The sequence below is a fragment of the Somniosus microcephalus genome, chromosome 20 (assembly GCF_052327205.1).
Source record: "Somniosus microcephalus isolate GS21.2 chromosome 20, FLI_Smic_1.0, whole genome shotgun sequence".
Lineage (NCBI taxonomy): Eukaryota > Metazoa > Chordata > Chondrichthyes > Squaliformes > Somniosidae > Somniosus > Somniosus microcephalus.
Window position 1 is genome coordinate 65,183,127 of NC_141006.1, and position 21,965 is coordinate 65,205,091.

At 45.1% G+C, this 21,965-nt stretch overlaps 1 protein-coding gene across 5 annotated transcripts in view; it reads left to right on the forward strand.

Annotated features, from left to right (window-relative positions):
* Positions 1 to 15,802, forward strand: part of LOC147103359 (tRNA selenocysteine 1-associated protein 1-like) — a 35,874-nt gene extending 20,072 nt beyond the window's left edge. For 2 of the 5 annotated variants that reach the window (XM_085962858.1, XM_085962859.1), the window contains exons 7-10: positions 2,750 to 2,915; positions 5,534 to 5,567; positions 8,428 to 8,594; positions 14,240 to 14,368. In XM_085962858.1, coding sequence (XP_085818984.1) covers positions 2,750 to 2,915; positions 5,534 to 5,567; positions 8,428 to 8,564 — 337 coding nt within the window. In that variant the 3' untranslated portion in view covers positions 8,565 to 8,594; positions 14,240 to 14,368. The other 3 variants (XM_085962861.1, XM_085962862.1, XM_085962860.1) reach the window with 2 other exon arrangements.
* Positions 15,803 to 21,965: the final 6,163 nt, after the last annotated feature.

Here is a 21,965-nt window from a genome sequence, read left to right on the forward strand (position 1 = left end):
GAATGTTACCTGCCACTTATCAGCCCAAGCCTGAACGTCGTCCAGGTCTTGTTGCATGCAGGCATGGACTGCTTCATTATCTACACTACCCTTTCCTTCTGAACCTCACCCCTTTGCCAGTTTTGAACCTTCTATGTACCACATCTGCAAAATTCACTTTCTGTAACTTTGTAATGCTAGAAACAAGAAACTGCAATTTGAGGAAACGCATTGAGGTTTTGCATATTTTATTTGCTCCCAGTTTTTAGTGGCTCATTAAAATCATGGCACTGGTTTCGCGTGATTTGCTCAGTAATTCTGTTTCTCTCCTTCCCCCCACCACCTCCCCAAGGTTCCTGCATGCTGACCACTCGTTTCCACTGGCTAAAGAAAGCATAACAAATTTTACTGAAAGATCCCAATTTCTTCACAGAGCTGTAACTGAAGAAACAAAGTGAAGTACTAGCAGTAGCAAGTTAAACACCTCAGTGGTGTTGCTGTACAATCTATTTACATAGAAGATTTAGGAGGTCCTGTGTTTAAGTTTAAATCAATGTCTAAAAGCTTTTAAAAAATGGTATTACCACCTTTGAAATCCTGTACCAATCTCCAAAACGCTGAGAAATTTCTGCATTTATAGATACAGTGAAGCCTACTTTTAGGCAAATTCTTTTTGCCAGCCAAATTCGTTCACTAAACTAGCCGGTGTATTTAACTGAACTGTCATTGAAATCGCTGAGTGCCAGTGAGTAGATGTGTGAGTGACATGAAATGTGGAATTTCTTTTGATTTAAGGAGAATATAAACAGACCTGGAAGATAAAGCTTACAAGTAGGATCAGATGAAAAAACGTCCGGCAACCTTCCTCATTTCATTTTAAGAAAGAACTAGACAAGGCACTGTACCACTAGTGTCAAGCGGAGTAAGGGTAATGAGATAGATTCCCTGTGAGAGAATTGGGAGTGAGGACATCCAAAGAGACGTTGGAGAGGAGTAGGGCCATTGATAGCCAGATATACTCGTTTTTTTTAATAATCAGGTAATACACTGTAGTGTAGGGAAGCCTCTAGGAAAAGCACGTAAGTTGTTAAGTTTGTTCAGGACAACACTTGGTTTGCTATTAAGAAAGGAAAGGACTTGCATTTATATAGCACCTTACATGACCTCGGGACGTTCCAAAGTGCTTTACAGCCAATTAAGTACCTTTTGAAGTGTAGTCACCGTTGTAATGTAGGGAAATGCGTAGCCATTTGCACATGGCAAGGTCCCACAAACAGCAGTGCGATACATGACCAGATAATCTATTTTTAGTGATGTTGGTTGAGGGATCATTATTGGCCAGGACACCGGCAATAACTCCCCTGCTCTTTGAATAGTGCCATGAGATCCTTTACGTCCACTTGAGAGGGCAATCAGGGCCTCAGTTTAACGTCGCATCCGAAAGACGGCAAAACCGACAATGTAGCACGCCCTCAGTACTGCACTAAAGTGTCAGCTTTGATTCTGGGCACAGATCTCTGGGGTGGAGCTTGAACCCACGACTTTCTGACTCGGGCAAGAATGCTTAACCAAGACTGACCCCATAAAGGTGGTTTCTCCCTGTCTCCTGATAGAAGCACTCCATTGAAACAGAGAATCACTGACAGATAGGAGCGTGGGTTAGGTGGGACCGATCACCAGTCTTGAAGAGGTTTATCTCTTAGGCAAGAGAAAGAAATACATGCAAAGTATGCAAAAGATGTAAAAGTTAATGGCCTGAAGAATAGTTTGAGCAATTAGTGTTTAAAGTTGTAGTGCTTTTTGTTTATCGGTACACTGTCAAATATAACACTGTATACCTTTAGCACAGTTTGGCAGTGCCGCAGTGTCAACATTCACTTAAGCAGTTGTCCAGGAGCATTGTGGTTGATTGATACTACAGGAAACTTTCGATTTACCAGCACCTAAATAACTGGAAATCTCGGTTAACCGGCAAAATTCAGGAGTAGGTTCAGGTAACTTTTATTACTTGCCTTCCTCCATGTGTTGCTGTGCAAGGGTGTGGCTGCAGCTGTTGCTAAGCTACAGAGACGCTTGCAACTTGTGGCCATTGTTTTGAACCTGTTGCTAAGCAACAGGGTTTGTTGCTTTATACGGAGCTCTCAGCTCCGTATCTTTTACTATAGCTTTCGGTTATCCGGAATTTTTGATGAACCGGCACCACGTCGGTCCCGTCCGTGCTGGATAAAAAAAAGTTTCCTGTATTGTGTCACTTGGACTTACCAGTACCTCAAAGGGGCACATCTGCAGTGATTAACTTTGGTGCAATGAAGATCTGTGCATTTGTGTGAGTGGCCCATTAGAAGCTGTGAAAAATTCAGCACTTAAGAAAATGTGCGTTTAACACCACTGTGCATTTAGCCAGAACATTTAACATTGGCTTAATGGCAAAAGAGTTGCAGTTCTGAAAAAGTGTGCATTTAACAGATGTGTACTTAAGTGTGCTTCACTGTATATTATTATAATAATATTTAACATTTAAAATGAAGCATGTAGGACATTAAAACTAGATCTAATTTCCAAAAGGGCATAATTATAGTCAAGGCTGAGCTAAAAAGAGCTATTTTGCAGTTATGTCTGTTAAATGCATTTGCTTGCTTATTGGTTCTTTTGGTAACTAGAACATGTAGTCAGCAATAACTTTATACTGGAGGGATCTCTGCTATTTAGTGTACACAATACTGTATCTTTTTGTCCTGTTGTAATGAATGAAATTACTTTTAACTTTCAGAAATCGTGTAGTGAAGCCACCAGACTACAGCCAGGCATATACCTACAACTACAGCCAGTATTACCAACCATACCAGAACTACTATACTCAGTGGGGATATGATCAGTACACTGGCAGCTATAGCTACAGCTACCAACAATATGGCTATACTCAAAGTGCCATGCAGGTAAAGTTATTGAAAATCTAGAGACCTAAACCACCAGCTCCCTCCCCCCACCCTGGTTTGTATTTGTTACATTATGTTCGACAAGTCTCATGAAAACCAATCAAATGAGTCCTGTACGAATATTTTGTAGCATCTATATAAGCCCTCTACTTAATTTTCACTAAAGTTAAAGGGCTCGATTTTCATTGAGCCGTTGAGGCGGGATTGGAGGCGTGTGGGGGGTTAAAATCGTGAAATCGGGGGGCACGAACCCAACCTGCCCCCAACCCACCTCCATGCCAGTTTCAAAGGAGGCAGATACCCGACCTGTGCTGGGACCCGCCTCCCCGAGGCGGGAAGGGGATTAGTGCCAATTAACTGCCTGTTAACAGGCAGTTTTTAGCCTAATCCCTATTTTTATTGCTGAAGTGTGGGATTCCCGACGGCTCCAAACCACACCAAGTTAGCGAGGCGGACCGTTGAGTTGAAGGGCTTGGAGGGTTCGAGATGTCCGGTGTTCAGGTGAGTGATGTGTGCATGAGTGCAGAGGTAAGTGTGTTTGGTGTGTGTAAAGTGCTTAAATAAGTTTTACTTACCTTTACAGCCTTCCTTCCTTCAGGTCTCGGGAGTCCCTCATCTCACCGGCACAGAAAGCAGAATGGCCGCGAGCTGTCAAAAGTTGCAACATTCAGCTTTCTGTTCTGGAGAGATCTCTTAAATCAGCCTGAGAGGAAGGAATTAACTTAGTGTACAGATTGTCCGTGTTTGAAAACGCTGATAATTTCATCTGTCAAAAGCTCTTGATAGATGAAATGTCAATCTGTGACGTCACCCGTTGCCGGGTAACCCTTAATTGGCCTCAACAAGGTCAATCAAGTGAAAATCGCGTGGGTTGGTCACAAGTCGATGGAGGCGGGACTACAACCCCAAAAGTTGTAGTCCCGCCTCCTACACGCCTCCATTGATAAAATCCAGCCCAAAGTCTCTGTTGTTGGGCGTTGATCTTGCCCTTGCTCTCTACCTCATGGTACTTCTCCCCATCCACCTATTCCTGCACCGTGTGTTAAGAATTCGGGTGGGTGGTGGAGGGGAGAAGGATCTATATTGAGGCAATTTGAAATTATGAAACCACGGACTATAAATTGATGACCGGCTATTCAATATGGAAGTTATTCCACAATTGGGAAGTCAAGTAAATCAAGAGTGCAGCAAGTGTGAGCGAGTTGTGTAGGTCCTGCTCCTATCTTCTATGTTTCTATGTGCTGAAGACCTGCACACCAGAACCAGCTCCCCCCTTAATTACACTGTAGTAACTTGGCTAAGGGGCCACCTGGTTCTGGAAGTACTAGGTCACACCTGGGCAAGTTTCCACATTGTCAGGTAGATGCAAGTGTCATAAATGTACTGTAATAGCTTGGCTATGACATTGCATTTACGTGACAATGTGGAAACTTGCCCGGTTTTGACCTATCCACAAAAAGCAAGATGAATTTAAGATTTGAAACATATAAGATTCTGAGGGGGATTGACAGGGTAGATGCTGAGAGATTGTTTCCCCTGGCTGGAGAGTCATAGGGGCCATAGTCTCAGGATAAGGGATCGGCCATTTAAGACTGAACGGAGGAGGAATTTTTTCACTCAGAGGATTGTGAATCGTTGGAATTCCCTACCCCAGAGGGCTGTGGATGCTCAGTCGTTGAGTATATTCAAGGCTGAGATAGATAGATTTTTGGACTATCAGGGAATCGAGGGATATGCGGATCAGGCAGGAAAGTGGAGTTGAGGTCGATGATCAGCCATGATCTTATTGAATGGCGGAACAGGCTCGAGGGGCTGTATGGCCTACTCCTGCTCCTAATTCTTATGTTCTTATGTCCTGCTTGTGAGTCCCATATTCAAACAGCTTGCTAACAAGTATTCTGTTGATACAGCAATTATGGTAAGAAATAGAAGAGACAAATTTTCTTCCATCGTATCTTTATTTAGTGTGATCTGTGTTAAATGTGGAGAGCACTTTGAAATCTCCGTCACCTTTGTGGGCTTAGTATTCTACAGAATCCCCCCCCCATTGTGCATTCTCTATGTACATTTTGGTTAGAAAGAATTAAGCTCCAACAAAGCACCTTCATTGCGCTGCTAAGCATATGGACAACGTAAAGTTGATTGAATGCTTTGGTGATTAAAGATGAAGTGTCTTGCAGTGAATTGGGTTGAAACTATCTGCTTCATTCAGCCACTACGCAGCAAGTCTTTCTTCTGCTCATAATGATGTACTTCTTTCCCTTTTGTTGTTTTGTGGTTCCACTGCCCCCTTGATCCTCTCTAGACGTTTTGTAACAGCTGCAAAGCTTGACCACCTAGAGTCATATGTTTGGCCTTGCTAAAAAGCTTTGTTGCCGCACAGTTCTAGCAAGCAGAGCTTCTCCCACCTGTTGATGAAACCATTCAGTTATGTTGCTTTTAAATGAATGCTAACAATTTCACATGGGCCTCTGAGTTCTCGATGACCATTGATAGCATCATTTCAAATGCATTTTGTGCAGGGAAGTGGCAAAAGCAAAAAGTAACCAGCAGTATGTTGGCATGTGCAGATTTTAAAACAAAAACACTCCTTTATACATAACTTGTTTTGTTTGTAGAATTATGAAGAAGTAGGAGATGACGCTCTGGAAGGTAAGTGCAGAAATTCAGCATTTCTCTTCAGTGTCCAAACACAGTGGTAATCAAACCTTACACAAGTGGTTTCTGTGACGCTGTACTTTGGTTGATCTGTATGTTTTCTTATAGTAAAATGAAATGTTACTACATTTTGAGGTGTAGTTCAGAAGATAAAGTAAAATAAGCCAGTTAGAAAACAGCAGTCCATAGCGAGACCTCCCACCCTTGGTACTTTTTTTATTGGTCTCTGGGTCCCATCATTTTTTAATTCCTTTTCTTTCACTCTCACTCTTGCTCCCATGTACTCTCTCGATATATGTAAATAAAAAATCTTTCTATTTCATAAACATGTCAGCACGAAGAAAGCCATTTCGCCCATAATATCTGTTCTGGTGCTAGTGCCACATCGGAGCTGTCTAATCTCATTTTTTTTGCCCTTTACCAATACTATTTAATATTTTCCTATTTATCTAATTCCCTCTTAAATTTTGTAATTAACTCACCTTCAGTAGTCATTTGTGATAATATTCCCATAACTTTTGCATGAATAAAGATTGATTGGATACGTAACTCTAAAATCATTTCACTCAGGCCAGCAGAATCTCCCAAACATGTTCCCAAGCTAAGTTATTGATTGCTGTAGATCTTCACTATAACAGTCAGCTACACAACAGCATGACCTCTGACATGATCATTGGGTATTACTCCCTCTTTAAACCATTAGAAAAAATTCCCTAAATGCAATGGCCCAGATCTTCCTGGGGACTTCACCTCTATGATGTAGGGACACTTGAAAAGGCGCAAAACAAAGAGAAAATTATGGAGTAAGTGATTTATGCCACGTCATATTTTCCTGGGACCTTTGTGCCGCCTCACTGTTTCCCTCGCCTAAAACAGTGAATTATTATACTCCTCCCCCCCCCATTAAAATCACTGGCGGTCACCATTTACCTGGATTAAAGCCATTTCTCATCCACTGCCACATTGACTTAAAAATAATGGCTTTGGTGACCGAGCAGCAGCGTGAGTTATTGCTCCGAGACAGGATCCTCATGCTTCCCCGTTGGCCTGAGCTCGTTTGCTTAGCTCCCGGTAACTTACAAAGAGTCTGATTTATTTCAAAGCACCCATTCGATATTAACTGTAAGAAGTTGTTTTGTGTTGTTATAATTTATTTCAAATCAAATGAGAGATTTACTTATAAATCAAAACGTAATGACCTCAATTGGATTAACATCGATGTGAATAACATTACGGCAATGATGTAACTAGAACTGGGGCAGGCAAGACACAAAGGTTTCCTGCTATGCGGTGATCTTCTTGTGACAAATTGAAATTGATAACTCGGTGGCCAATTTATTTAAATTTTCTAACGTACCCTCTGAGTCCCTTGCGAAAGATGGTTCTTTGCCTCAGTGGAGAGCAGTTCCACCGTCCGTACTGGAACTAAAACTGGTACATGTTGATTCCCACCTGGGCTGGTGCCACCTCCGCAGACGAGCTGTCAGAGTCACCCCACTGCCGACATCGGAGAAGGAGCTCATATGGCAGTCAACGAGTATCGATTTCAGCTTTGGTACTGCCGTCGGAAGTGCTCTGCACTTGAAATGAGCCGTCTTTTGGCAAGGGGCTCGGAGCGGGTACGTTTGAAAATTTAAAAATGTTTTTGCCCTCTGTCACAATAAGATCATTGCAGTGCAGGAAACCTTGTGTCAAAATATTATGTTCCAATGTTTGGTCATTACTTGCAAGCACTAAAAGCTGAGATAAACATTGGCCATTGGCTGTGCCGCTTCTGATTCGCCGCTGTGCTCGCTACGGCGCATTATAATTAAAAGTGCAGGAAAATATGGAGGAAGTTATCAACTGCGAGATCGGCGCGCTAGAAGGCGAGATTTACCGTGTACGTCACTGATCTCACTGTTGCAGGAAAATCTGGGCCACTGCTTAATCCTGAAATGTGTTCAAAACACCCAGCGACAGAACATTAATATTACACAGACGGTAACCGTTATTTTGCATTGAGTTGGAAAAATCTATTTCTGTTCATTTTGATTTCATGTCCCCACTGGTGGTTCATGAACATTCCTACGCACCAGTAATGTAAGTTTATTACAGGACTATTGTGCAACCCAATCAAGACCATTCTGGTATATTTCTAGGAGGGTGGAACTTCCACTGTGAAATGGGAATTCATGTTCATGTACAAAAGTGCCTTTGACGATTGTGTTTTTTCCCCTTTTTACCCCGTTTCTGCTGAAGTCACTGACTGCACTGCAGATCCTTGGGCACCAGCCACCCAATGGTACCTCACCCAAGTAGGTATTCATAATGTGTGAACCGGGACAATTGAGTCGTGGCAGGCTATTCGGTTGTGGGGACATCACAGCTGAGCACAGTCCTGTCGTCCACGCACACACTTTCCAGCAAGAGGCACTGGGTAATGATTAGGAGTGGAAAACCTTGGCTGATTTTTCCCCTCTCTAACTAGGGAGGCTACTTATAGCAACTTGACTGGAAGCCTGACTCAGATTAGCGAACTCAACATAGACTGAGATTGAATTCTGGAACCTTCCCGGTCTGTATGGCACAGTGTTACAATATAATCTATAAAACTATTTGGGTAAAAACACATCGTCGTTAGGAAATTTTAAAGAAAATACTGATGAAAAAATGTTCTGCTGCAAACCTGAAATTCTTATCTTGGCAGCTGCTTAAGGCTATTTTTCTTTTAAGGATTAAAAAAATTGACAAGTTAATTATAAGGCAACGGGCATAGCATCTGCCGTGCTGGCCAAATAGAGTTCCTGTTCGTTGTAAGGGATTTTTACTGGAACTGCCTCATTAATGCACTGATTATGCTTATTTGGCTCAGTGCATCATGGGAATATGCCTCTTCCTGCTCAAGGCCTCTCCTTTCCGGGTATATTCCTTCAGCCAGGAGGATGGGGTGGACAGAGCCAAGGACTTCTCCACGACTACAATCATCAGTGCTGCTCCATGTTCTGCTGACAGGGGGCAGATTTGCCTCGGCGAGACAATGTAAGTTTATGTCTCCAATGAGAAACTTTACTTCCAGTGGGTGCCCCACCTAAAGGCCTTGTGGGAGATTCACGAGTGACTGGATGTCCAGTATCCCTGTGACTTTGAAGCTGTAACCACTTAGATGTGAGGCTAATGGTTAAAACAATACAGTATCATGATGGGCCAGTTTCCTTGTTTTGACAATGGCTGGGTTTGAGTAAATCTGAACAGATTATTTAATTGTTTTTGTGAGTTTGGTTAGCAAACATGCATTCTCATGTTTTGGCCTATTCTCATGTTCTCAATGAATGGGAAAGACTTTACAAAGACTCACAATCAACCCCATCATCTGGCCCTCTTGTTGAGAAGACACTAGTTAGATGAAGAGTACAGGGAGGGTGTACTTGTTCCGCTTTCACAATGAAGATTCTTTGTTGTAGGTGCTAATGAAGAACAGCATAGGATTGATATTCACTGCAAGTGTCCAAATGTTCTTTTCTAGATTACTGGTCCAGGTTCGGTGTCCACAGTAATCCACTGGCCCTCACAGCAAAAGGTTACAGGTCCAGAAATTTGCAGCAAATTTTTTAAACTTCACTGTGATAAGTCGAACTTTAAATTTCTCCCTGGCCTACCACCTCCCCCTTTGTTAAATTTTTAGTTTGTTTCTTTGGATTTTCTTCCCCCTCTGTTTTATTTCCTCATTTCCATACCCTTTCTTTCCGCTGTTTTTTCTTTTTGCATGCATTTTTACTTTCCTTGATTTTTTTTTTTAAATACTCCAGTTTCTCGGCTGCAAGTAAATACTGCCAAAGGAAGCTGCAGTTCTGAATGTCAGACACACGGTGGTGCTGGAGCAGTAAGACACTATAATGCAATGCTGTTGGTGTCTCTGACTCCAAGAGAATACTGCTGGTGTGGTTCACTATGACCCAGACGATACGCTGTAACACGAGGCAGCTGTCCCAGGAGATACCCACCGCCCAGTGTTCCCGTTAAGTTACGCAGTCACGCAGCGGTCTGGAGGTCCCACGCAGGCTGCTCAGTGGCTTTTAAATGGAAAAACCGCGCATGTGCGGAAATTTTGAATGGTCCGCACAGCCCATTAACGGGGCCACACACCCAAAAAAAAATTCGCAGGGACATTGCCACCACCCCACCTTTTAATAAGATTTCCGCCTCTGCTCAAGAGGATCGATCTCCCTTCTCTTTTTCTACCCCCTTCAAACAAGGCCCGTCTCTGCGTGTCATAGGAAACCCTCCAGGGCTTTCCAATGCTCCCCAAACCAAAGCACTGGTGAAATAAATAAATGAGCTTATTAACTTTATTTAGCTTCATTCATTTCTTTATTTAGCCACTAATGAATTTGGAAATGAATATAGTCAGGCAAAACAAACTCCCAAACTTTATGTATTCCAACAACACTGTAGCCTGAAGCTGAGGGCCACGGCCTGGCTGTGAGTGAAGCTCAGGCTGGGGACAGGTTCAAGTTGGGAAGCATAGTGCAGATAGCGTGTGAGAGGAAGCACTTGGAGACTGGTGACTTAACATTGCTCCGATCCACTCAGAAACCAATATCTTCACTGCCTCCATGATTTTTATGCAAAACTTCGGTTCATAGGCAACAAATTTAGAAAAGATAGGGAAAAAGGGGAGGTGCAGTAGCTGTACTTATTAGGGATAACATAATGGCAGTAGGAAAAAGTGACCCAGCTATCAGCAAGACAAAAATAGAATCCATATGGATAGAGATAAAAGATAAAGGATCAATCACACTAATAGGGGTAGTCTACAGACCACCCAATAGTGGAAGGGAGGTGGAGAAAGAAATATGCAGACAAATTAGGGAAATTAGTAAAAAAATATAGAATAATAATCGTGGGGGATTTCAACTACCCTGATATTAATTGGACAGAAGAGGTAGGTAAAAGGGGTAAGGGAATGGAGAGAGAGTAGACAAGGGTAATGCAGTAGATGTAATTTATCTAGATTTTCAAAAGGCCTTCGATAAGGTACCCCATAATAGACTGATGAACAAGGTCAGAGAATGCGGAGTCAGGGGACAAGTAGCAGAATGGATTGCTGGCTGGCTTCAAGACAGAAAGCAGAGAGTGAGTTAAAGGGTAACTATTCACAGTGGCAGAAGGTGGGTAGTGGATCAGTGCTGGGACCACTTGTTCACAATTTATATTAACAATTTAGACTTTGGAATCAAAAACATAGGCCTAGAAATTCACTTTGGGGCGGCCAGCTCGCTCGCGCCCAAAAGTTAGCGCTGGGCGGGGAGCCATTAGCGATGGTCAGATATTCAGTGTTTGCGCCCCAATTCGGAACCGGGCGCTATACCAGGGTGTGCCCGCCTCCGCTTGGGGCGCTGACACTGAATTTCAGCGCCGCTGCGCCAGCCGCTGCGGAGCGGCAGGCTGCGGTACTGCAGGCCTCCTCCTTCTCTTAAGGGGGAGCTGCCTGCAACGGGGAGATCGCCGCTGGAGAGTGCCGGCAAATGAGCCCGGCACCACGGAGAAGTGCCGGGTTTGCGGAAAGCAGCCGGCAATGCCGCGGGGGGGGGTGGGTGTGGAGGAGGCCGGGGAAGGAGGTGCGGGCAGGCGGCCGCACCTTCCCCTTTAAAGCGCCCCACTAAGGCTACAGCACGGCCCCGTTTTCTGGTCGCTGTTTGCGGCCGCTTCGGAGGAGGCGGCCGCAACTAAATATGGGGATCGGGCCGGTTTCGGGGCGCAACCGGGGCACTGCGCACACCGATGACGTCATCGGTGCCGGCGCAGCGCTAATGGCTACCGCCGCCAATACCGCTGCGCTGAATATCCGCAAACTCATTTTTGGCGCAGAAGCCCTCTTTAGGCGGTAACTGGCCGCAAAGCTGGCAGCGCCTTAATGAATTTCTAGGCCATAATTTCTAAATTTGCGGATGACACCAAATTGGGGAAACAGTCAATACTGAGGAGGACTGCAACAAATTACAGGAGGACATTAATAAACTTGCAGATTGGGCGTATAATTGGCAAATGAAGTTCAACATAGATAACTGTGAGGTATTACATTTTGGTAGAGGTCACTCTCGGAGTACAAATACACAAATCACTAAAAGTTGCGACATAGGTTAGCAAGGCCATAAAAAAAGCAAACCAAGCACTAGGGTTTATTTCTAGAGGTATAGAATTGAAAAGTAGGGAAGTTATGCTAAACCTGTATCGAACCTTGGTTAGACCACACTTACGAGTATTGCGTACAGTTCTGGTTGCCATATTATAAAAAGGATATAGAGGCACTGGAGAGGGTGCAGAGAAGATTTATAAGGATGATACCAGAAATGCGAGGGTATACCTATTAGGAAAGGATGAACAGGCTGGGTCTCTTTTCTCTTGAAAAAAGAAGGCTGAGGGGTGACCTAATAGAGGTCTTTAAAATTATGAAAGGTTTTGATAGAGTGGATACAGAGAGAATATTTCCACTTGTGGAGAAGAGCATAACTAGAGGCCATCAATATAAGATAGTCACCAAGAAGTCCAATAGGGAATTCAGAAGAAACTTCTTTACCCAAAGAATGGTGAGAATGTGGAACTCGCTATCACAGGGAGTGGTTGAAGTGAAAAGTATAGATGCATTTAAGGGGAGGCTAGACAAGCATATGAGGGAGAAGGGAATAGAGGGTTATGCTGATAGATTTAGATGAAGAAAGACGGGAGGAGGCTCGAGTGGAGCATAAACGCCGGCGTGGACTGGTTGGGCCGAATGGCCTGTTTCTGTGCCGTATATCCTATGTAATCCTATGTAAATTCAGTAGAGCAATTCTCCTGCTGTTCCACCACTTCAGCCCATCGTGCCTGCGCCAGCTCTTTGAAAGAGCTCCCCAATTAGTCCCACTCTTTCCCCACAGCCCTGCAAATTTTTCTTTTTTTTTTAAGGATGGTACCTCCGACAGTGCAGCACTCCCTCAGCACTGCACTGGAGTGTCGGCCTAGATTTTGTGCTCAAGTCTCTGGAGTGGGGCTTGAACCCAAAACCTTCTGACTCAGAGGCAAGAGTGCTGCCCACTGAGCCACGGCTGACACTTCAGGTGGCAAGTAGAACATTGGGAGGGAAATGGGAGAAATGGAAGGTGCCATTCCACTGAGCCCCTGCCGCCGGCCAACTCTTTGAGATTTTCCACCAGAGGTCATGGTGGGTGTTGAATATGTCTGGCCAAATATGGGCCAGCGTATTCAGATTGCCCACTAATGACAGTGTGGCATCACTAGGTGTTATTTTCTGTCATTAGCATCCAATGTTACTATGGTGTGTAGAGTACAAGCGGCAGCTGGGCATGCTCCACTGCTGCAGGCATCCCAGCGCCAAAGACATGCAAATTACATTGTCCTCGGAAAACCTACTGGGGGTCAGCATTGGGAGTCATGAGTGGAGGAAAATCTGCTCTGGTGCAGTTCGGAAGCATAAGCGTAGAAAATCTGTTGTGTTGTGCAAAATCATTTGGCTTAACTATGAGTAGGGGTGCAATGATATAACAGATCCTGGTACGGTAACATTGACACCGGCAGTACTGCGGTAACTGAATGAGGTATTGAGGTACTGCTACGATCTGTTACATTTGCAGCTGTTTCACTGGTTCTTGCAGCAGCAAAATGATGAGGTGTGAGACTGATTTATTGTACTTGATTAGACTGCATGTCAGTCCACTTTGCAGCTTGTTTTGCTGTATTTAATCTGAAGTCAGTTTTTTTCTTTTTCAGTGACCCTCACAATGCTAGCAACATTGCCGGGAAGATAATTGCCACCATCATTTGTAATTGAAACCATGATCGTATTTTGTGCATTAAGAAGAAAAGGGGGTGACGCCTAGTTTATAAATATATACATAGCTGGCTCTGCAAGAGGTTAACAAGGTTACACAAGGGCAGGAAATAAGAATTTTCATTAACAATTTGTGCTAGAAAGGTTTTTAGGGGGAAGCATGGTCTTCTGTTCCTGGATTTATTATGGAGGGAGGAAGCTCTGGAGTCAAACCCTCCAGTTTTTATTTTGTCACAGGAGCTGCTCGCCCTCCTCCACATGTCATTAACAGACACCACAGTCCTCCCAAGTCAGTTTTTGTGGCTCTCATCCCACCTCAAGAGAAAATTGGCATCAGGAAGGAGACTAAAGGGACATAGCAAGAAAAGCAAAGAGAACTGTCCAGGGATTAAAAAGATAGAGATGCTGTGGCTCACACAGTGCAGAGCAGGCTCAATGGACCACAAGGCCTACTCCTCTTTCTATATTCCTAACTAGAAGAGATACGGTTACAAGAATAACCAAAGTGAGCAGCAGAAAGATAATGAAAAGAAATTAAACTGGGAGGTGGGGGGGGGGGGGAATAAATGATGAGAAGAAAAAAGCCACGTACTCAAATGACAATGTGGGGAATGAATTGCAAAAAAGTAAGAGGATATGTTTACAAATGTCAGAAGAAGGGGAAGAGCGCGACAAGAAAAACGTGAATAGTGATTTATTGATGTGATGTTTTGGCCACGGTGATCTCAAAAGGTTTCACGGTATATAAACTTTTGCTGTTTGAGTTATGATGTTTCTCTGACTTGCAGAGTAAAGCCTGTTCTCCATTGTGTGCTGTGTGTATTGAAGTGCCACTGTCACACTTGTTATGTTCCAGATCCAGTTCCTCACTTGGATGTCGAAGAAGCTAACGCACAGTTCATGGAACAGAGTGAGGAGTTATACGACGCACTAATGAATTGCCATTGGCAGCCATTGGACAGTGTCGCATCTGAAATCCCTGCTTCGGCCGTAGCCTAGCAGATTAATATTGCTACCGCAAAGCCATAAAACATCCAGATGATCAGCGCCATCGTGGGGTTTTATTTTTATCCCTTCGCTCAAGATTTTCTGGTTACGGCACAATTCTTGTTTAATATGGTTCTTACTGTGACAAAACAGATTTAATAAATGCTGCATCCTCTTGTTCTCGTTTTATGCAAAGTTTGAAGCAAACGGTGATTTCAAAAGAAATGTTCTTCCAAATGGAACTTACTCCCAAAATGTTAGAGTTAGGGCTGTCCAAATAATTCATTCACGGTTCAGGAATGTTTTAAAATATAATTGTATACAGGAGTAGGTGAGCCAGAGGAGCAAGCCACGTGGCAGTCTCACAACCAAGGGGTTCAGGTGACATCTTAAACCCCAACAGAGGTTCATAAACATCGTGTGAACCTCGACACTGGTAAGTGCCTTATGACTCATTTCTTTGCATCTATTATTACTTTTATGCAATTTTGAGTTTTAGGACTAAGCAGTTCACATACCCACTGACACAAACACAGAAGTTCCTTACACCAAGATCTGGATTCATTTTTTGTGAAAAATGTGACATTTGTCAATGCAAGTTTGTCGATTTTATGACTGTTCTGTTTTTACAGCCTGATACAGTACTGGTTTATTCACTACATTGTGTGTGTGTGTGTGTATATGTACATAAAATATGTCAAGAATTTTGATATTGCTGAGTACCCATAATCCTCTTTTTTTGTCAAAGGCCAGCTAAAAAGGTTTTACTGTGATGCATCCATTTCTGACCTCTTAACAATTTTTGCGTTTTGTTGTGGTTTTGGGATTATCAAAATAGAGGACGAAATGGAAGTTATGATCATAGTGAGTGTATTATATTGGTATAGTTTCTCCTCGCCATCCACCTCCAACCCAAGCTTGAGAGCTTACAAACTTGGATAAGGCGTGGGGTCTGGTTTGCTTCTGACTTTCAGAAATCCAGACTGCATCTCTGTTGGGAAAGAAGGTACAATTCACCCTAGCTAAAGTTACAAAATACAGTTTAATGAATAGGGTGCATAAGATTTATGAAAAAATGCCACTAATTCTGCTTCTGTATCTCTCACTGTATTTTCCCAATTCTGCCAGGCATTATTTTTCCAGTGTAGTTTTGATGCCCTGGCTGCACACTCACTTATGGAGACAACTGAGTTACAAAGTATGCAGTGGGGCTCCGGATCTGTAAATTAATGAAGGGGTACCATATATTGTGAAATTATTTGTTAAGAATAAAGCCTTCAGGCGCTTATTTAAGGTCACTAAGTCCTGCTTGCAAATGTTGACGTTTTAATTTTTCCAGTTGTACTTTTATTGAATTTCTGATTTTATGATACCCATGAGCCTGTAAAAACAAATTTATTTTATAAAATAAAGGCAGTTTTCTTTTATCATTTCTGATGTTTTTTAATGGAAGCTATGTACATTCTGAGTTTCATTTACACTGAGTGCTGAGCAAGACTGTATCTACAGGAAACTCTCGATTTACCGGCACCTAAATAACCGGAAATCTTTCTTAACCGGCAAAATTCAGGAGTAGGTTCAGGTAAGTTTTACTTCATATTAGTGGCCGTGTAACCGGGGTTCCTGGATCTGTGGCCGTGTAACCGGGGTTCCTGCACCTGTTGTATTGCAACAGGGACACCTGGATCTGTGGCCGTGTACGGGGCTCTCGTACCTTACTAAGTATACCTCTCTGTAATCCGGACTTTTTGATCAACCGGCACCACACTGGTGCCGGATAAAAAAAGAGTTTCTTGTATCTCAAATTGGAGTGTCAAAAATGATTGGGGCCTGATTATGAGTGGAGTTCTGCAGAGCTCTGTATTGGGTCTGTTAATGTTCATCATTTTTATTAATGACACGGTTAAACTGAAGCATCTTTAAATTTGTTGATGACACAAATATATGTACTGGGGTTTAGTAATTCTGAACAGATCAATAGGTTGCAGGCTGATTTAGATAACTTAGGTGAATGAGCCCATGCGTGGCCGATGTATTTTGATGTGGACAAATGCATTGTCATATACTTGGGTTAGGAAACACCAGCCATGTCAGTATCATGAGGATGTAGCTGTTCAAGGTAACAGGTCAAGAAAGAGGCTTGGGCCAAGTAGTTAATCACTCGTTAAAGAAGCACAATGAGGTTACATAGAGTCAACAGCTCAGAAACAGACCATTCAGCAAAGTGATGGAAGGTGTTGTCGACAGTGCTATCAAGCGGCACTTACCAATAACATGCTCACCAATGCTCAGTTTCAGTTCTGCCAGGACCACTCGGCTCCAGACCTCATTACAGCCTTAGTCCAAACATGGACAAAATAACTGAATTCCAGACGTGAGGTGAGAGTGACTGCCCTTGACAGCAAGGCAGCATTTGACTGAGTATGGCATCAAGGAGCCCTAATAAAATTGAAGTCAATGGGAATCGGGGGGGGGAGGGGGGGAACTCTCCACTAGCTGGAGTCATACCTAGCACAAAGGAAGATGATTGTGGTTGTTGGAGGCCAATCATCTCAGCCCCAAGACATCGCTGCAGGAGTTCCTCAGGGCAGTGTCCTAGGCCCAACCATCTTCAGCTGCTTCATCAATGGTCAGAAGTGGGGATGTTTGCTGATGATTGCACAGCGTTCGGTTCCATTCGCAACTCCGCAGATAATGAAGACCTGGACGACATTCAGGCTTGGGCTGGTAAGTGGCAAGTAACATTCGCGCCACACAAGTGCCAGGCAAAGACTATCTCCCAACAAGAGTGAGTCTAACCACCTCCCCTTGACATTCAACAGGATTGCCATCGCCGAATCCCCCATCATCAACATCCTGGGGGGGTCACCATTGACCAGAAACTTAACTGGACCAGCCACATAAATACTGTGGCTACAAGAGCAGGTCAGAGGCTGGGTATTCTGTGGTGAGCATCTCACCTGATTCCCCAAAGCCTTTCCACAAGGCATAGGTCAGGGCTCAGGAGTGTGATGGAATACTCTCTACTTCCCTGGATGAGTGCAGCTCCAACAACACTCAAGAAGCTTGACACCATCCAGAACAAAGTAGCCCGCTTGATTGGCACCCCATCCACCACCTTAAACATTCACTCCCTCCATCACCAGTGCACCGTGGCTGCAGTGTGTACCATCTACCAGATGCACTGCAGCAACTCGCCAAGGCTTCTTCGGCAGCACTTCCCAAACCCTCGACCTCTACCACCTAGAAGGACAAGGGCAGCAGGCTCATGGGAACACCATCACATCAAAGTTCCCCTCCAAGTTACACACCATCCTGACTTGGAAATATATCGCCTTTCCTTCATCGTCGTTGGGTCAAAATCCTGGAACTCCCTCCCTAACAACACTGTGGGAGTACCCTCATCCCACAGACTGTAGCAGTTCAAGAAGGTGGCTCACCACCACCTTCTCAAGGGCAATTAGGGGCGGGCAATAAATGCTTGCCTTGCCAGCAACGTCCACATCCCATGAACGAATAAAGAAAAACTGGTCTGTGCTGGTGTTTCTACTCCACCCTGCCCCTGTATTTCTCTATTCTCTTCCTCATTTTGTGAGACAACTATAGGGGAAGCAAATAAGGGTGTAGATTGTGATGTTAGGATTTCTCTGCCTTCAGCCAGCAGATTGGAGTTGTACCTCCAATCAGCCTGTGCTAGTTTTGGCAGTTAAAAGAGCAGTGATGTGACAGGCTGCAACACCCTGTCTCCTGTTCTTTGTTATGGGGAGAGAAAGGAGTTTATGAAGGCAGAGCAACGAGTAAAATTCAATACTGCAGCCAAGCTTTGCCCACAGCTGCAATGCAAGACTTACTCAAGTACAAACATATGAAAACACGGACAGGAAAAGACCAACTAGTCCATTGAACCTGTCCCATACTATCATGGTGCAACTTTAACACCATGACTCCCCCCCACACACCCCTCCCCCTCACTAGCCAGCCACACAATTTCCTGGGAGAGGTGATAAACCCCTAGACCAACTTAGGGGGGCGGGGCAGGGAAAAATCTGGGAAATTCCTCTCCAACTCCTGAAGGTAACCAGATCTCCTCTCAGTTTACACACCTCTGGAGTAAAAAAGTTCCAGCTCTCTAAGCCTATCATGGTAACTAAGGTATCAATCTAGTGCTTCTGAACCTCTATGTCATCCAACATGTGAGGAGACTAAGGGAATCAGGATAGGGCGGGAAAGTGGAGTTGAATGAAAAGTTCAGCCATGACCTTATTGAATGGCAGAGCAGGCTCAAGGGCCGTATGGCCTACTCCTGCTCCTGTTTGTTAGGTTCTTATGAGACCAAAGCTGGACACACTATTCTAGATGAGGCCTAACTAAAATCTTGCACAAGGACAGTGTTGTGTTTTTGCTTTGTATTTGATTATCCTGGTAATACATTCCGAGTACTTGCTTTTGTTATAGCCGCGCGGCATTATCTTTAGCAGTTACCCCATTGTGTGACGACATGCCTGGTATTTCCTTGAGAGATTCATGTACTGTAACACTTAGGTCTTTCTCCTGCTCAACAGCCGTGCATAACACATGTATCTATATTAAGAACATAAGAAATAGGAGCAGGAGTAGGCCACTCAGCCCTTCGAGCCTGCTCTGCCATTCAATGAGATCATGGGTGATCTTCTGCCTCAACTCCATGCACCGGCCCTATCGCCATATCCCTTGATGCCCTCACTAGTCAGAAATCTATCGACTTCTGTTTTGAATATACCCAATGACTGAGCCTCCACAGCCCTCGGGTAGAGAATTCCAAAGATTCACCACCCTATGTGTGAAGAAATTTCTTCTCATCTCAGTCCTGAATGGCCTACCCTTTATCCTGAGGCTGTGGCCCCTGGTTCTAGACTCCCCAGCCAAGGGAAACATTCTCCCAGCATCTACCTTATCAAGCCCTGTAATAATTTTGTATGCTTCAATGAGATCCCCTCTTATTCTTCTGAATTCAAGAGAATACGGGCCTTAGATTACTCAATCTCTTCTCATATGACAGTCCCGCCATCCCAGGAATCAATCTCATAAAGTATATCCTTCCTTAGGTAAGGAGACCAAAATTGTACACAGTACTCCAGGTGTGGTCTCACCAAGGCCCTATATAATTGGAGTAAGACTTCTTTACTCCTGTACTCAAATCCTCTTGTAATGAAGGCCAACATACCATTTGCCTTCCTAATGGCTTGCTGCACCTGCACATTCACTTTGTGACTCGTGTACAAGGACACCCAGGTCCCTTTGAGCATCTGCATTCCCCAACCTTTCACCATTTAGGAAAGACTCTGCCTTTCTGTTTTTTCTACCAAAGTGGATAACTTCACATTTATCCACTGTGGTAAACCACTGTTAACCTGTACATGCCTGTGTGGTAAACCACTGTTAACCCTGTACAAGTCCAGGCATGTCTCAGCCCCTGGCTCCACCCCTAAGCCCGGGTATAAAGGTGACTCACCACCCTTCCCCTGGGAGCTCTTAGGATGGATTCACTAGCAGAGGCATGCTCTAGTTCTTAGTCAATAAAAGCCTACTTCATATAAGTCCATTTCATAGTCTTTGGTATTGTTGATAGCGCATCAATTTTATTGACTAATTTTCAACATGGAGCAAATCTTGAAGCCGGAACGTTTAGACCTGGATCCTCAAGCAGCAGATGCAGCCAATAACTTTGAACACTGGCTGAGCTGTTTCGAAGCCTTCCTGGAGGCCTCCAGCACTACTGTCACTACAGATGATGCGAAACGGCTTGTCTTGAACTCACGGGTGAGCCACCGAGTCTACTCGATCATCCGAGACGCCACTACTTACGCGGCCGCCATCGCGACGTTAAAGGAACAATACGTGAGGCCTGTTAACGAGGTCTACGCCAGACACCTCCTGGCTACCCGAAAACAGCGCCCCGGGGAATCGGGCGCTGAATATTTACTGGCACTGAGAGCCCTCGGCCGGGACTGTAATTGCAAAGCGGTGACGGCCAAGGAATGCACGGAAGACCTGATCCGAGACGCCTACGTAGCCGGCATCAGGTCCAACTATACTCGGCAGAGGCTGCTGGAACAGAGGGGGCTCGACCTGCAGAAGACGGTGGCCCTCGCTAACTCGTTAGACGTGGCCCTCCAGAACATGGACGCCTACCCCCCTGACCGGATGGCCACGTGGATGCCACGGGAGCAGCCATCTTGGGACCCGGTAAGGCCACAAGCCGCCAGCAGCCCAACTACAGCTGCAATGACCAGAGGCCAGAAATGCTACTTCTGCGGCCAGGCCAAGCACCCCAGGCAGCAATGCCCAGCAAAGGACGCGACCTGCTCCAAATGCGGCAAGAAAGGCCACTACGCGAGAGTGTGCAAGGCGAAATCGACCCCCAATTCTAGCAGCGCCGCGTGTGAACCGTACAGGCCGCCATTTTGGACCCCACCAACCATGTGTGAGCCGTGCGGGCCGCCATTTTGGACACCACCAGCCGAGGGGGAGCTGCCATCTTGGACACCATCTCGGGACCAGGCCCTCGGCGCGGGCGAATACTACAGCGACCCACCGACCTCGACGGTGGCCTCCATCACCCTGGACCAATCTAGGCCCCATCAACTAGCCAGGTCCATGATGAACGTAAAGGTAAATGGCCATGCCACAAATTGCCTTTTCGACTGCGGAAGCACGGAGAGCTTCATCCACCCCGACACGGTGCGACGCTACTCCCTATCGGTTATGCGCACACGCCACCAGGTCTTTATGGCCTCAAAGTCCCATACGGCGGACGTTGGCGGCAACTGTGTAGCGACTCAGACAGTGAACGGCGTGGAGTACAGAGAGTTTAAATTCCTCGTCCTGCCACAGCTCTGCGCTCCCGTACTGCTAGGATTAGACTTCCAGTGCCATCTGGAGAGCGTCACGATGGCATATGGCGGGCCCCTGCCCCCACTTACAGTCTGCAGCCAGCAGAATTTAAACACGGCGCCGCGCAAAGTATGCAGCCTGTCCACCCTGAAGGTCAAACCCCCCCCCCCCCCCCCGTTGTTCGCTAACCTCGCCAAAGACTGCAAGCCAATTGCTACTAAAAGCAGGTGGTACAGTGCCGGGGATAGGAGCTTTATTAAATCAGAAGTACAAAGACTCCTGAGGGAAGGGATTATCGAGGGCAGCACCAGCCCATGGCGAGCCCAAGTGGTGGTAGTAAAGACCGGCGAAAAACAGCGCCTGGTTATTGATTACAGCCAGATGATCAATCGATACACGCAATTAGACGCATACCCACTTCCCCGCATATCTGACATGGTCAACCAGATAGCACAATACCGGGTATTCTCGACGATTGATCTGAAGTCGGCATACCACCAGCTCCCCATCAGGCCTGAGGACCGCCAGTACACGGCCTTCGAGGCTGACGGTCGCCTCTACCACTTCCTCCGAGTCCCCTTCGGCATCACCAACGGGGTCTCGGTCTTCCAAAGGGAGTGGACCGGATGGTTGACTAGAACACGCTGCAGGCCACCTTCCCCTATCTAGACAACGTCACCATCTGCAGCCATGACCGGCAGGACCACGACGCCAACCTAGAA